This window comes from Equus przewalskii, chromosome 7, assembly GCF_037783145.1.
Source record: "Equus przewalskii isolate Varuska chromosome 7, EquPr2, whole genome shotgun sequence".
Lineage (NCBI taxonomy): Eukaryota > Metazoa > Chordata > Mammalia > Perissodactyla > Equidae > Equus > Equus przewalskii.
Genome location: NC_091837.1, coordinates 23,679,416 through 23,695,566, shown reverse-complemented (window position 1 = coordinate 23,695,566; position 16,151 = coordinate 23,679,416). Strand labels below are relative to the sequence as shown.

The 16,151-nt window shown below is 55.1% G+C and overlaps 1 protein-coding gene across 2 annotated transcripts in view; it reads right to left on the bottom strand.

Moving 5' to 3' along the window:
• BCL7A (BAF chromatin remodeling complex subunit BCL7A) overlaps positions 1-12,636 on the bottom strand; it is a 29,100-nt gene extending 16,464 nt beyond the window's left edge. Inside the window, exons 1-3 of one of the 2 annotated variants that reach the window (XM_070627233.1) lie at positions 12,260-12,636; positions 5,200-5,281; positions 1,873-1,969 (exon numbers count right to left, since the gene is read on the bottom strand). In XM_070627233.1, the coding sequence (XP_070483334.1) occupies positions 1,873-1,969; positions 5,200-5,281; positions 12,260-12,351 (271 nt within the window). In that variant the 5' untranslated portion in view covers positions 12,352-12,636. The remainder of the gene's footprint in view (positions 1-1,872; positions 1,970-5,199; positions 5,282-12,259) is intronic. The other variant, XM_070627232.1, reaches the window with a different exon arrangement.
• Between the last annotated feature and the right edge of the window lie 3,515 nt (positions 12,637-16,151).

Below are 16,151 nucleotides of genomic sequence, written 5' to 3'. Positions count from 1 at the left end.
GCAAGGCCAGCTGGGGACCTTTCTTGACACGTTAACCGTCAGCAAGACCCTCCTGGGCTGCGCTGAAGCCAATTCACCAACCAGCAAGACCCCCTGCCCTTGGAGCTGGGACTATGTTTCCAGGCAAGTCCGTCTGGGCAAGCGGAGAAGTTCGCTGGCCTTCCCGCCCCAGAACAAGACAGCCCTGGTTCTGGAGGGCTAGGAACTAGATCAAACCAATACTCCTTCTTGATTTACTTATTTGTTTCCCTCATACCACCTTGCTGTGCAAAAGACTCGGGGCGGCCAAAAGTACAAAGACCTTAAAATTGGCATCAAGAGACAGAAAAAGGCACGTGTTGTAAGCTCTTATGCCAGTGGGCCAGGCAGGTGACTAAAGGAGGTGAGCCAGGTGGGGCTGGAGAGGCCACACCCTCCCTAAGGGACAGCTGCTCCGGCTTCAGCGAGTTGCTGCCTCGAGGGAGCACCCACCCAGGGCTGCCGGCTCTGATTTCTCAAAAGATGGAAAAGATGCAGATTTCCTGATTGATAACTATGAGAAACTCAATTTTTCAGAACCTTCAGGTTTGACTCTCTGAGATTAGAAGTCAGGCGGTAGTTTTCCCTGGAGGGATGGGGATGACCAGCAGGGGACACCAGGGGGATTGCTGGGAACATTCTGTCTTGGTCTGGGCTGGTTACATGCGTGTGGGCTGTTTGTGAACATTTCATGGAGCCATATATTATGATCTGTGCCTATCCTCTCACCTAAAAAGAAAAATGAACACCAGCCATGTCAGAATAACTACAGACTGTCTAAAGCACACCTCCAGCCTGGATTGGACAGGTGGAACACTGGTTACAACTTTTTTTCTTTTTGAGGAAGATTAGCCCTGAGCTAACTGTTGCCAATCCTCCTCTTTTTGCTGAGGAAGACTGGCCCTGAGCTAACATCCGTGCCCATCTTCCTCTACTTTATACGTGGGAAGCCTACCACAGTGTGGGTTTTGCCAAGCAGTGCCATGTCCACACCAGGGATCTGAACCAGCGAACCCCGGGTCACCAAGAGCGGAATGTGTGAACTTAACCGCTGTGCCACTGGGCTGGCTCCTGGTTACAACTTTTGAGATAAGATAGCAAAGGAAATTAGGCTGTCAATGTGGAAGGCAGGTCCCAAGGTCCCAGAGTGGTTAACATGGTGTCAAAATCCCGTTTGAAGGGGCCGGCTCTGTGGCGTAGTGGTTAAGCATGATGCACTCTACTTTGGTGGCCTGGGTTTGCGGGTTCGGATCCTGGGCATGGACCTACACCACTGAACAGCCATGCTGTGGTAGCGGCCCACATACAAAATAGAGGAGGATGGACACTGATGTTAGCTCAGGGACAATCTTCCTGAAGTGAAAAAAGAGAAAGCTTGGCAACAGATGTTAGCTCAGAGAGAGAATATTCCTCAGGAAAAAACAAAACAAAAACAAAACATCCAGTTTGGAGCTTCCCAGCAGCCAAAGCAAAATAGGAAATGGAAAACAGAGTCATTTATATGCTATGTCAGGCCTAGGAGGGAAAAAGACAAACATGTACACAAAAACAACCTTCCTGGGCACACAAGGTTGAAGGAACATCCGTGAAGTTTGTGTTACTGAGTGAGAAGAAGGTCTTATTTTATATCACCAGCTTATTTTGTTTCTTGGCCTGCTGTATTGGGAAAAGAAGTTTCTTCTCCTCCACTGAGACTTCTCCTTGGCACAGAGGCCTCCTGGTCCTGCCCAGCCCTCCTACCCTTTGCCTGGAATGTGAACAAACCTGCTGGTGAAACAGAAGCACAACTGAGCACTCTGCCATGGCCAGGGGCCTGGCAGGAGAGGGGCCCCCGCCAGGGGAGGGGGCACTCACCGTGCATGTCCATCATCCCTGGGGAGGAGCTGTTCTCCGGAGTGGTCACTTCTGAGCCACACTTCTCATCTTTGCCCTTTTTCTTATTCTTGTTTTTCTAGAGGAGAAAATGGAGCAGAAACTGAGTCACTAAATCACGTGTGTGCACAAGAGTGAGACCCTGGGGAGGGGTATGAATATTTTATTCCGCCAATTCATCTTTGAGGCCCCAAGTCCCCGGAGGGCTCTCCTTGGCCTGCGTTTGAACACATCCCATTAGGGGCTTCACCTGCTTCAGAATCAAAGCGCCCTGCAGAAGGCAGGATTCTGGGGCTGCGCCGGGGGGCTGGCAACAAATGTGCGTTGTTTGTGGGGCCAGCGCCAATGGGCATGCAAATGCCCTCGGTGGCAGGAATTTCCTTGTCCTTGAGGGAGCACATCTGGGGAAAAGGCCATGGTCCCCCGGCCCAGAGCAGGGACAGTGATGCCAGGTGAGGGACGGAAAAGCCAGAGTTCACGCACTCCCACTATCTGCAGGCCCTGGGGGCTGCACTTCTCAAAGCATACGCAGCTGGCTTCCAGTACCACCCTGGAGACGAGAGGTGGCAGTCTCCGGGAGGCCTGAGGGGGAAGCGGGCGCTTTCTGGGTGTGGTTCCATCTTTCCCGAGTGGAATAGAATCGTGTTGGAAACAACCTAACTGTGTCCATCAGTAAGAGACTTGGGAAATCAATTATGGTATGTTCATTCAAGGCAACGCAATGCAACAATTACAGAGAATAAGGCAGCTCTGCATGTCCGGATGTGGAATGTCCTACAAAAATATCAACATATTACAATATTTCAGTATCTCCAAGGTGCATAGAAGGAAGGTGCAGACCATGCGAACGGAAGGTCGACATTAATGGTAAAAAGCAGGATAAAAGAACGTGTATTTGTGCGTGTGTCTGTGGCACCCACTATCGAGAAGGATAAGCCAGCACCGGGTGCCTCCAAGGAAAGGAGCTGGGCGGGGTGGGGTGGTGTGTGTGCAGGGATGGGAAGCAGATTTATGAAAAGATATACAGTAAAAAAGGTAATCTTTGAAGAATATGCAAACCCGTAGAGACAGAAAGTAGGTTGGTGGTTTCTGGGATCTTGGGGATGGGAGAGTGACAGCTAAGAGGTATGAGTTTTCTTTCTGAGGTAATGAAAACGTTCTGGCATTACAGTGGTGATGGCTATATGCTGTGAATATACTAACACTGACGTGTACACTTTAAAAGAGTGAATTTATGGCATGTGAATTGTCTTAGTTTAAAAAACATTTTTAAAGTAACCTTTGAAAGTTGAACTATGTTTTACCTATTTAAAAGAAGAAAATTTTGGGGCCGGCCCCGTGGCCGAGTGGTTGAGTTCGCGCACTCTGCTTTGGTGGCCCAGGGTTTTGCCGGTTCGAATCCTGGGTGCGGACACGGCACCGCTCATCAGGCCATGCTGAGGCAAAGAAAATTTTCAAAGCGCTGAAGCAAAAAAATGGAGTAACCGTGGCGTAACTGGGTATTTAAAAAAATGGAAAGCTCTGCCTCCACAAAGCAGATTCCTAGCCACAACCACCAGAGATCTGGAGTCAGCTGTCCAGGGCAGGGCCCAGGAACCTGCATTTCTTCAAGACTCCCAGGAGACAGGATGCTCAGCCAGGCATGGGACCCATTGCCCTAGAGGGAAAGGGGGAGGGGGAGACAGCGTATTGTACATCACGGCTCAGAGATGACAGCGAATTAGCATTTTGTGAGCACCGTCTGCAGGGCCGCGCGGGCTGAGTTCTCTCCGTGTGATATATTGCCTTTGCTCGGCTGCAGCAAGCCCAGGAGCCAGATATTACTGCTCCACTGCACAAGGGGGAAGGAAGGCCCAGCAAGTGGGGTCACCTGTCTGACGTCACAGGGTAATAGGGGGTGGTCTGTCCAACTCCAAATCCAGTGCTCTTTGCCCAGCCAGGAGCTGCCCTGTCCTTCCTGACAGCCCGTGGATTACATTTTCTCCTTGATCACAATCCATTTGGCACTTCCCTGATGTCTGTTTCATGCTATTCTATAATTATCTTCCCCCAACGAGATTATAAATTCCTTGAGAGCAGGGACCACATCTTCTCAAATGCAACCGGCGTTTATACAACACCTAATGATGTGCAAGGCACAGACATGGGCAAGAGCCAGGAGCTGCCTTCGAGGAGCCTGGCCCGGCTCGCTCTCCCTCTGGAACAACCAGTACTGACTGCCGTGAGCGTCTGTGTCTCGGAACCTCTGGGGAAAGCAGCCCTGGTGGCTCCACGAGCCAGGCCACAACCGGAAAGGACGACAAATGCCCCTGCTCTGTTCTCAGCCCAGCGCCGACCCACCCAGGGGCGGGTATGTGATCACAGGGTCAAGAATGGATCCTCGGCCCTGCTGGGAAACCAACACAGGCAACTGAAGATGCCTAGCCCTGCCTTTAAGGCCCCTAGAAACCCACCCATCATGACCATGGCAGGACGGGAGCCAGAAGGGGTAGTCTGAGCCATCTTCCCAGAGGAGAGGACTGTTTCCATGAATAGGGAAGGCACTCCAGGCAGGAGGAACAGCCCACAAAGGCCTGGAGGTGGAACCTTCTGGATTTTGACTGGAAACGAGAATAGCTGACCCGGGGTCTTTGCGGGTAACTGGCCTAGGAGGCGTGAAGCTGAAAAACCTCTGCAATGTGGGGCAGCTGCCTATCATCAATCCGCCGTAAGGCCAAGCACGCCCACTGGAGCTCCCTCTAGTGGTTGTCATCAAGACCCTTCCTGGAGCTTCTCGCAGCGGCCCACACTTCCCTGCGCCAAACTCACTCTGGGGTTACCAGTCCTACCAGCAGCTCCGACCACAAGAAGGCTCTCCAAGAGCAGAGAGAGTGTGTTCCTGGAGTCAGACAGACGTGGCAGTGGCTGTGTGACTCGGGAGAAATGGGTTCACCTCTCTGAGCCTGGGTCCTCACTTGTACAGAGAGGATAAAAAGATCAACTCCACAGACTCAGTATGAGAAATAAAGGAGGAAATGCCTGGCAGATGGTCAGGGGCTCAGGAACAGTGCTACAATGATGAGGGTGAGTCTGCTGTCTGTGGGTACTACCACACCTGCCCCCCAACCACAGTGCCCAGGGCCATGGGGAGGGGGCACCTTTGCACTAAGGCATGTCCCCACTGGCCTAAACTGGGTCCTTCCGCTTCCCAGGTGGCCTTGGCCTCAGGGTCCCACCATGGTGGGCGGCAGCGGACAGCCCCCTCTCCCTGTGATGGGAGGGAACACGGATGGACGGCCCCAGCCCAGGGGACCAGCCTTACATACTCACATCATCAACCTTTGGCTCAGTCACAGGGACCCACTTGTAGATTCGCAGGGATGTGTCACCCACAGTCACCCACTTCTTCTCCCTGTGGAGAACGAGGAAGAGCCTGTTACCAGAGGGCTTCTGGGGTAGGACTGTGCTCACCCCTCATGGGACCACAGGTCACACTCCCTTGCAGCAGCTGTGACACATGGCTGCTCCGCATGGAGTTAAGAGAATGAGCTCTGGGTCACACAGACGAGGGCTTGATCCCAGCTCTGCCGCTCACTAGCTGGGGGCTCCTGGGCAAGTCACCTCACCGGTCTAAGCCTCAGTTTCCCCATATGTTAGACCACATAGGATCATCAATCGCTCCGCGCTGCCATGAGGATTACAAGAGACAAGGCATGGCAGACACTTCCCGTGCCTGGAAGCAACTAAGGAACTGCTTGGTAAGACGGGGGGAAGAGAGGGGCTGCCATTAGCGTGATTCCTTGGGATGAAGGGAATCAAGCCCCGGGTCCCTCCAGCTTTCGCCCCACAGAGCCAGTGAACTGGGCAGGAGAGAGGGCTTCAGGCCAGTGGGGGTGGGTAGGGGTCTTCACCAAGGGCACCCAGTGCCTCCCCAGCCCTCGTGGCAATGCCTCTGAGGTTGGGGGAGGGGAAGCAGGACCAGACAGCATGGGTCACCACCCTGTGCTCTTCCCAGCAAACGCCATTTGGAGCAGCCAGGGAGAGCAGGGGCACACCTGGATGCCCAGTGGCCTTGACCCTAAGGGCGGTCCCCAGGCATTGATACCAAGGGACTGTGACAGGGAAGCACAGTCTGGCCGAGAGGATGCTCGGAGACCCGACAGCTCAGTTCTGAGATGGGCATGCATTTCAGAGTCTCAGCTCCTGACACCCACGTCTGCACGGCTGCCCCCAGCCCTCCCCCAGCCACACTGCAAACTCCTGAGGGACAGCGTCCAGGGCCCCCCAGCTGCTAGAGGCAGGTCTACAGGTGAGGAGAAATCACAAGCCATGAGAAGGAAAGAGGGTGACTGGTTTTCATTAAGGATTGTAATTACCCCCCCGTCTGCCCCCCGCTCCGCTCCAAGCCATCCTCCCTCCTCCTAGATCATTGCTGCAGCCTCCACTCCTCCCTGACCTCCCGCAGACCACAAGTCAGGTCATCTCACTGCCTGCCCCTAACACTGGGAGTGACAGCCACAGGCTACACACCAGAGGACACTGAGGCTCAGGGAGGACTCCCTAGAAGGAAAGCTGCGATTCCAACCCAGGCAGTTTGGGCTCTGCAGTCCACGGTGCCTGCACCAGGCTCTGCCATCTGAGAAGTGGGAGGTCAGGAAGGACATGCTCGATGAGGAAACCAGCTGATTCAAGGACCCACAACAGGATGTTGGGAAGGGACACACACCTGGGACAGGTGGCCCAGCCACCAGGAGCCCTCAACAATTTTAGTGACAAGGGTTCCACCAGAACCGAGAATTACATGTGGCATGAACACCTGTTTGTGAGCCACTGGGCACCTTGTCCAGCCTCCCCACCCAGACCTCACCTCGGGTCCTCCCCACTGTGGGTGGGTGGCCCTCACGTGCTGCTGGGACACGTTACAGCCACCTGCACCCCTTTACCATAGGGGGTTCTGGGTGCCCGAGCGCACTCAAAACCAGCTAAAACCACGGACACCTCCTCTCCCCAAACTGCACCTGCTCAGGTCCTACACACTCCCTGCCAGAGGAAGCTGGGGTCTGGCTTTTACTTATTCTTTTGGGACCATTTCTAGTGCCTTCTCCGTGCTAAGCACTGTACACACCGGGTCTAATCCTCCCATAACCTTGTGTAGCAGGAATTGTGACCTCCCCTGTCTGACAGATAAAGAAACTGAGGTCTGGGGAGGTGATGTCATTCTCCCCAGAGCCGTTATTCAAACCCTCCAGGCCACACTGCTTTTTGGAGCAGCCCCTCCCGCCCCATCCCTGCCCCTTTTAGCCCAGGAAGAATTAAGTAAAGGCAGGTATCCAAGCCACGCCCACCCATCCTCTATCTCCAGGAGGCAGGATGGACCAGCTGCAAGCCCAGTCTTTCCCCATCTCCAGTCTGAATAATCGGAAGGTACGTGGAAGGGACAGGGGCTTTCTAAGGAACAAGCTTGGTGACAAGGCAACAATCATAATAGCCATTGTGTGCCAAGGGCTTCCTTCAGGCCAAGTGCTTTATTTACATGCCCTGTCTCCCGAAGATTGCCAACAGGCCCAGAGAGGTTATACCACTAGTTCACAGTCACACAGCTAGGCAATGGCAGAACCAGGATTGGTCACAGGCTCTGACCCCAGAGCCCACCTTCTGCTATTCTGCTTCCTGTGAAAAACTAAGAAATCATTCCACAAAGCACATCGGTAACAAGCTGGACCAAGAAGCACAAATTGCTAGAATCCCACGCAGATGGCCAGGGGCACTCAGTACTCCCAAGCCCTCAACTGGCTTCCTCGGCCTGGGCCCCAGTGGGTCAGCAATTCATGGTTTGATTGTGTTAAAAAAAAAAAAAAAGTAATTGACTTGCAATACACAGGACACCTCTCAGGGCAGAAAGTGTGCCAGATCCAGGCTTTGTAGGCACACGAGCCAAGACGAAGGTTTGAAGTTGCAGGTGCTTCCCAGAGGTTACAAGCCTGCAGGCTGTGAGCTGAATGCAGCAGGTTCTCGTGCTCCCTGTGTCCCAGCTGGGGATCCCCTGGCCTAGGTCCCCAACTCCCCCCAGAGATTAGAAACTGTTCTTCAGTTGCATTTCTAGGCGTGGACATTCAGGGGACTACAGGACAGAGGGAAGAACATCAAGAGCTTGACCTCAGGACTGGACCTCGGGACTGCCGTTCAGCCAGAAGCCGCCCAGGGAGAGGCAAGGCCTGGACCTCAGGTCTAAGTCCCTGAGCCAGCATCAGGAGGACGGGACAGGACTTCACAGACATGTTGAGTGAGCTCCCATGTCTCATCAGGCCAGCGGCATGGCAGCACCTCGGGAAATGACACATGGGCTCAGCTGGGAGTTCCCACTACCGCCCCCAAACCCATCACCCAGAAGGCACTGACCCCCATGAGGGTATTAAGCTGAACTTATTACCTTATATCTGGGTGGCAAATAAGTAGCCAACAGGCATGTTTTGTCCGGCCTGCATGGCACTTTAAAAAATTTTAGTCACTTGCCAAACTTTAAGAAAAAAGAAAAAAAGTCACACTCTGCATAGAAATCCAGATTCCTGGATACTCTCAAAAACAGGATCTGGCCACGGGGGGCCCACACCCCCTGAGGAGCAGTGGCTCTCTCCAGATGGGGCTCTGTGGCTCGCTCAGACGTCCCAGCTCTCACCACGTATAGGCACTGGCCTGGATTCACCACGACCACCAGGCTGCACGCCAACCCTGCCATGAAGACATCCCTGGGTGCACCCTGAGCCCTCCTGTCCTGCTGGCCACTGGTAACCAGCCGGGCTGAAGCACCTCTCTCTTCTCCATCAGACTTAGCCTCCCGGACAAAAAAACCAAAGGAGGTCCCCGCTGTAGGAACAGAGCCCCAAACACTCTTCCCCAGCACAGGCTCCTATATAAACCATAAGCACCCATCCCAGATTCTCCAAGCCAAGGCCAATTTCTACTGTTCTCCTGGGTCCAGGTCCATGGCTAGCCATGGAGACCATCTTGGGGTTACCCACCATCCAAGGGGACCCTGCTGACTCCCTCGAAGAGGGCTCTGAATCCCTCACTTTGCATTCACTTCCCAGGGCTAATCCTTGACACCTTAGGGACTGGCTATAGCTGGCCTCATTCTAACTAGGCCCAGGCCCACCAAACCTACTGTGTGCCTGGTAGGAGGCACCCCTGGAGGTAGTGAGGTGAGGCCCTAGGCACAAACCTCCATCTCCCCCAGGGACAGGTGGGAAGTCCTCAGGGAACAGGCCTCTCTCTGTCTTCACAAGGTGCTGAGGGACCCTTCAGACCAAGGGCCCAAGGGTCCCCAGCCTAAGCTGACTTCCTGGCTCAAGCCTTTGCCTAGTGCCCAAGGATGCCCCCTCTCCTGCTCTCCGCTGCCCACACTGGGCCTACTGACCCTGGCCCAGTTTCCCAAAAAGAGGTCCACCATTTTGTTCTGCCTTCAGCCATCTCCTGGCTGCCTCACACTCAACCAGGCTGCCTTGCTGAGCCACCAGACAGAAAGGAGAGGAGAAAGGGCTGCTAGCTACAGATGGGGTGGCCACAGCTGGCTGCCAGCTTTTTCCAGGGGTAGGGGAAGGGTAGGGCTGGCAGAGGGGGAATTTTTAGGGGTCCCAGGGGCTGAGGTGAAACACCACCCTAAGCTTACAGGCTGAATGGTACGCCAGACACTTCCATTCTCCTCTGGCTAAAATACAGGATGCTGAAATAAATCTGAATTTCAGATAAACAATGCATATTATTTTAGTATAAGTATGTCCCAACTATGACATGGGACATACTTACGCTATAAAAAAATTTTTAAAAGATTATTTTGTTATTTATCTGAAATTCAAATTCAACTGGGTGTCCTATAATTTTATTTGCTAAATCTGGTAACCCAGTGTCCCAGACAGTGGTGAAATGCATGGTTGGTGGCCACGCAGTTAATAAACAACCCAGAACCTCCAGGTCTGACTGGAAGACGCATTCTAAAGGCACAGTGAAGAGGAGATTTGGCTTCTCGGGGCTGGAGAAACCCAGGCAATAAGGTGAAGTCTTTTTTGCTTAGAAGGGGCCAGAAAAAAAGAAAAAAATCAGCAAAATGCAAGTTTCTCTGAAGCCTACCTTACAATAAGGACGACAGTTAATGACACCTCCTGTGTGCAGGGCTAAGTGCTCTTGGGGACACGATCTTGCTCCAGGAGGGACAAAGCTGCACAGGACCGACCCCCCTTGCTGCCACGGTCAGAGAAGTTCCATAGTTTGCCAAGGTCACAGCAAGGGAGAGAACTGGAAGCCCAGCCATGAGATCCCAAAGCATGAGGTCTTTAGAGGACATGACAGGTTTCCTAAAACACAAGGGAGGGAGAGGGGCGCTCTCCTCTCCTCCCCTCCCGGCAAACACAGGCCTGGTGGGCAGTGGGTTCAGCAGCGCTGAAGGCCTCCAGGCTGGCTGCTCTGGGGCCAGGCAGGGTGGAAAACCCCACAGCTCCATCTGCCCTCCTTGCAGAGCAGCTGGTGGGCCCGCCCTACAGGAGCAGCTGTCAGGGTGCAGGAGCCTCTGCCAGGCTGGGAACCTGGGGCAGAAGGCCCCACCACGCCTCCTGGAACAGAGAAAGGCAGCTTGCCCCCAGCCCGCTTCTCACCTACAGGCCGGGGAAAGAAGGGACTCAGGCACAGACACCAGTTCTTTCTTTGCACAGGCGCTAAGGCAGGGGACAACTCCAGCCTTCCCTCTAGGGATCCCGCAGGAGAGGGGGTTGTGAGCTTGTTTTCCTGTGTGTGTTTTGGCCTGCAGCTGTTTCTGCCATTTTTAAATGGCTCCAGTCGGGCACTGGGTGCCCTGCACGCCAGGGGAGCTCCCACGGCTCCGAAGACTTGCATCTCAACTTTGGAAGGCCTCCCCTTCTCACGGTTCTGAAAATTCTTTGTCCCATTGGAGCCAAACCCAGCCCTCGGCCGGGCATCCGGCCATCTGCAGACAGCCCTTTCCATAGGAGGCCCGGGAGCACGTGGACTTTATTGATTTTCCTCTCGCCTTTTTTGTTGGGTTTGACTCAGAAAGGACAGCTAACTTGTGACACGGTTAGACTGGAGGCTCGCCCCCAGTGGTTTTTAGAGACCAAGGCGTTACTCAAGAATTGACACCCCTACACAGAAACGTACCCGCTAAGGGGCCGGCCCAGTTTTTAGGCTCTAAATAAAGGGTCAGGACGAGCCCGCGGGCGCTGACACTCGAGAGCGTCGCGGCTGCTCCCTCTCTCCCCGACCCTGGAGAAGCCGTGGGAAAAAAATAATAAAGTTGAAATCGGGGAGCTGGGAGTTTTCAACAAGTCTGCCCCAACCCAGCGATGTGCTCGCGCCTCGGGCCTGGCCCCCGGGCCGACCCGGCGCCCGACCCCGCCGAGGCCGCGCGAACGCTCAGTCGTGCTAATGACAAGGCCACGCGGGGCAGACCCCAACCGAGCAGGAGCCACGCGCGGCCGGCCTCGGGCCCCCTGCCCCCGGGCCGAGAACAAAAACAACGGCTCTCTCCGCCAACAAACACGAGCTGCGGGTCTGGGGAAGGCAGACGCGGCCCAGGACCGGTTTTTGGCCAAAAATGCTCGCTCGCCCGAGCCCCCGCGTCCCCGCGCGCGGCGCCCGGCAGAGCGGGGTGGAGGGTGCCCGGCGCCCCGGGCCCGCGGCCGCCGCCGGCGCTTCCTCCCCGCGCTCGCCCCCATCTTTCTTCCTCGCCGAGAGCCCTCGCTCCAGGCAGCCCAAAGCGCTAAATTTAAACGGCTCGCGCTCTGCAAACTCCGCAGACTCGAGGGCGCCGGGCCTGGGAGGCGGGGAGCGAGCGAGCGGGCGAGCCAGCGCGGAGGGAGGGAGCGAGGGAGGCCGGCGCGGGCAAGGGCGCGGGGGCCGGCGCTGCGCCGCCCGGGGCGCGCGGGGAGGAGACGGCGACGGCGGCGGCCCGCTCGGTGCCTGCACAATGGAGCTCGCGCTCTCCCCTCCGCCGCCGGCATCACGGCCCCGGCGCGCGGGAAGCCGCTTTCATGTGACTTGCACAAAACGAAATGGCTTCTGGGGCCGGCCCCGAGCCCCCCTCCCGGGAGGCGCGCGCCGCGGCGGGGACTGCCCGCCATCCACCGCCCGGCCCGGGGCGCCCGCCGCCTGCAGGCTCCGCCGCCGCCGCGCCAGGTGGGCGACAGGCGCGAGCGCACCTGGGCAGCGGCCGCGGCCCCCGCCTGGCGCAGGTGACCGGGCTCGCGCGCCGCCCGCCCTCTCCAACTCCCGGGCCCGGGGCGGCCCGGGGCGCTGCGCCCCGCCGGCTTTTTGTATCGGGGCTCGGGGTTCGGGGCGGCCGCGGCGCCGGCGAGGGAGCGAGCGAGGAGGCGCCTCCGCTTACCATTTGCGCACTTTCTCGATAGCCGCCATGACCCTCTTGATATCATCTTTGGCGCGGCTCCTGGTCTCGGCTCGAACCGACCTGCCCGACATGGTTCTGGCGGGGAGAGAGAGGCTGGGGAGCGCGCCCGCCGGGTCCTGCTCGCGCTCCGCGGCGGCCACACTCGCGCCCGCCCGCTCACTCACTCACACACACAGACACTCACACACACACACTCACACACACATACACACACAAAGCCTGGTGCCGCCGCGCGCCCGGGGCCCAGTGCGCAAGCGCCGGGCGGCAGCTGCACCGAGCAGGGGGAGCAGCGCCGCCGCGGCCGCCAGCAGTGCGGCCTCCGGGCGCCGCCGCCGCCGGGCAGTCCGCGAGTCTCCTCGCCGCCCGGGGAGGCGCCGCGACCCCAGCCCCGGGGAGGCGGCGAGGGGCGGCCGCCGACGCCCTGCTCCGGGCCCGCGGAGGGGGAGGCGGGCGGGCGGGCGGACGTGCGCGCAGACACTCTCTCGGAGGCCGCAGGTGCCGTGGGGTCCCCCGGGGAGGGCGGGCCCGCGGGGCGGCCGGCCGTGGAGGGGGCGCATGCCGCGGGAGCCGGCTCGGCTGCCCGGCCGCTGGCCCGGGTTGGTGGCGGCGGGTGCAATAATGCAAGTTTCCTGTGGGGCTGCTGACTTCTCAGAGTTGCAGGCGGCGATTCGGGACGCGAGGTGCTCTTGGAAAGAGTTGAGAGACGCGGATCCCTGCTGGCCCGACGCCCTGTTCAAATAGGCGAGCTAGGATGTCGCTCCCCTTTCCTTCGTCCTTTAGGAAAACTCGGGCCGGAGGAAAGGTGCGCGGGTGAGGCGGACCACGAGAGACATTCGACCTTGCTCGTTCGGAAGCTTTTGGCGCAGGAAAAGCTCAGTGATCATGAGCGTTTCAGCAGGGGCTCTTCCCTCCCCCCCCGCCCCGCCCCCGGAGACAAGTTGCCCTCACCATAAATGAGGTGAGGGGCCCACGTCGGGGTTTGTGTCAGAGACCCACGGCTTAAATTTAAGCCGTTTCTGACTGAAGTCCCAGGCTCAGACCAGGTGCTGCCACCGCGCAATGACCCCAGCGGGTAAAATGGACCGGCCCGTCTACAAGGGGGACTTGTGAGGTTTCTTCTTCCCCATCTTGCCTCAGGACAGTTCCGGAAGGAATCAACTACTGCCGTCAGGATAACGCAGGTGCCGTATCTTCGTGTTGGCTGCAGCTAAACAGATTTGAGCAGAACTTATGCTGTGATTTCCCCAGATGGATGCAGGGGAAAGCCCAGTGCTTTGGAGATAAACTAGCCCAACACCCGTCATTTTACGCGTGGGGAAACTGAGTCCCGGGGAAGTTCAAGGTCACAGCCATAGGCTAGATCTCTGAATCCCACTCATTCTAGAACCAAGCAGTTTCCCCTGAGGTTTTAGTTTTGGGGAAAAGAGCTACTGGGGAAATGGAGTACCTAATGTGAAAAATGAAGACAAGAACGCTTACCTCAAAGAATCATTCTAAGGGTTATATGGGAAAATATATAACAGCAGGTCATAAAACAGAGGTCTCACACTGTCGGCCCTTTGACTGTATCTGGCCAGCAGCTATTTGCTTAGGGCCACACAGAACTTTTTAAAATATATATTTGAATTTACAATAGGAAGATATATCAAAAATCCAAATATCGACCAATGAATGGATAAATATATATCTACACAATGGAATATTATTCAGCCATTAAAAAGGAGTGGAGTACAGACACATATCACAACATGGATGAACTCTGAAAACATGCTAAGTGAAAGAAGCAATCACAAAAGGACAAATATTGTATGATTCCACTTACATGAGATATCTAGACCAGGCAAACCCATAGAGACAGAAAACATTGGTGGTCGCCAGGGACAGAGGAGAGGGGATGGTGGAGTGACTGTTAATGGGTATGGGGTTTCCTTTTGGGGTGATGAAAAGATTCTGGAAGTAGATAATGGTGATGGTTGCACAATGTTGCAAATATACTTAATGCCACTGAATTATACACTTTAAAATGGTTACAAGGGTCAATTTTCTGTTATGTGTATTTTGCCACAATAAAAAGAAATCTGAACATCCAGCTTCTCTAGAAAGAGCAGAAGGTCTGCAAACTGGGCCCCCAGAGCCACACGGCGCAATCAGCTGGAGTGGAGGAGCCCGGTGCCCCTCAGACAGAGCTCCCCAGGTCGCCATGTGTCACTCAGTCACTTTACTCCTTTGTGTTACCTGATGGCCCCTGAAGGTATTTGCGGGTTTGATCTCTGATTAAAGTGTAAAACTTTCTACAAATATTCTTTGTAAATCTGGTACGTCACTTTTGATAGTTTCCTGTCCCCTGTAGATATTTTTTAACTTCTTACTTTCAGCAAAGCACAACGGTGTTAAAGTCTGTGTCTGATAGTCCAATATCTGAGGTTTCCAAGGGTCTGTTTTGCTGGTTCTTGATCATGGTGTTCTGTTTCCTTGTGATCTGCTGGTTTTCTTTGACCATTCTGGACGTTGTATCTTCAAATGTATTTATAGGGATGATTTGAGGCCTGGGATGAAGTTACCTTCCTTTAGAGATGCTGTACATCTGCTTCTGCCAGCTCCCGAGGCCACTGCTGGCCCAGGACGACCTGCATCCAAGTTCAGGGCTCGTGGTTCCCGGAACCACCCAGCTGATGCAAATATGGGCTGCCCAAGTGGGCAAGACTGGTTTGCTTATTGTGTCCTGAGGGTGGGGTCAGTGTGTGGGGCAGCTGGCTGACAGGCCTGCGCTTCCCAACTCTGTGTTCAGTGACCTCACGTCTGAAAGCAGCCATGGCAAGAGTATTGATACTATGGAAATTGGCAAATGCCATCTATACATCAGGACCCTTCCCCCAACCCCACCCAGAGCTGGTTGGTAAGCATTTACCAGCATACCACAGGTGGAACCTGATAGGGTCCCAAATAATTGTGTGCAAGGTCTCATGTCCCACCGAGTATGGCCCCTGGACTTTGATTTCTGGCCTTTTCCCTCGAAAAAAACCATTCACACTGAAGTTCAAATATGCTAGGCTTGGCAGTTATCTGCAGGGTTCAAGTGGCTTCCTTGCCGGATTATCTTTCAGGGTTCTCTCTTTGCTTCAGTTTCGGCTATTCCTTATCATCTTATCAGCATGTAGTGGCTTTTAGGATGTTTTTAATTACTTTTTCTAGCATTTTTAGTTGCTTTCAGCTTGAGAGTTTATCTGAATAACTAATTACCAGAAACTGGAAGTCAAGCTCTCTCTGAATGTTGGTGGTTACTCTAGATGTGTTAAAAGAGTGATCCCAGGGTTACAGAAGGGAGTTACTCAGTTATGCTTGTGGCTTAACCTCTCTGTGCCTCATCTGTGAAATGGGGATAACAGAACACCTGCCTCAGAGTTGTTATGAGAATTAAAGACAATACTCGTCGAGCTCTTAGAACAGTGCCTGGCACAAGGCGAATGCTGGATACTGGAAAGGATTTGTTACATAAAGGACTTGTATGATCCTTTCATCATTAGGCTCCCCCCAGGGACTGAAGTCAAACCGCTCCTCTTTCCTGGGTTGCTAAATTCAAGCCTTAATCCACTGCTCCTGTTACACGCTCCTCCAGGGTGAAGGCTCATTCACCACCGGGATGGGGGATGGGGTGCATGGGGGCGGTTTCTGTCTCTGGAACGGAGATGCGTAATTGTGAGGAAAATGCAGGCCCGGCTCCAGCGCCTCTCGGAGCCTTGGTCCTCACCTAGCAACTTGCAGCAGTGGCAGCAGCATGCTGTTTTCATAGACAGGTGCTTTGGTGTTTGGGGAGCAGGCCATCAGCAAGGCCCAGCAAAAGGGGAACTCTTTGAAGAGAATGCTCCAACCA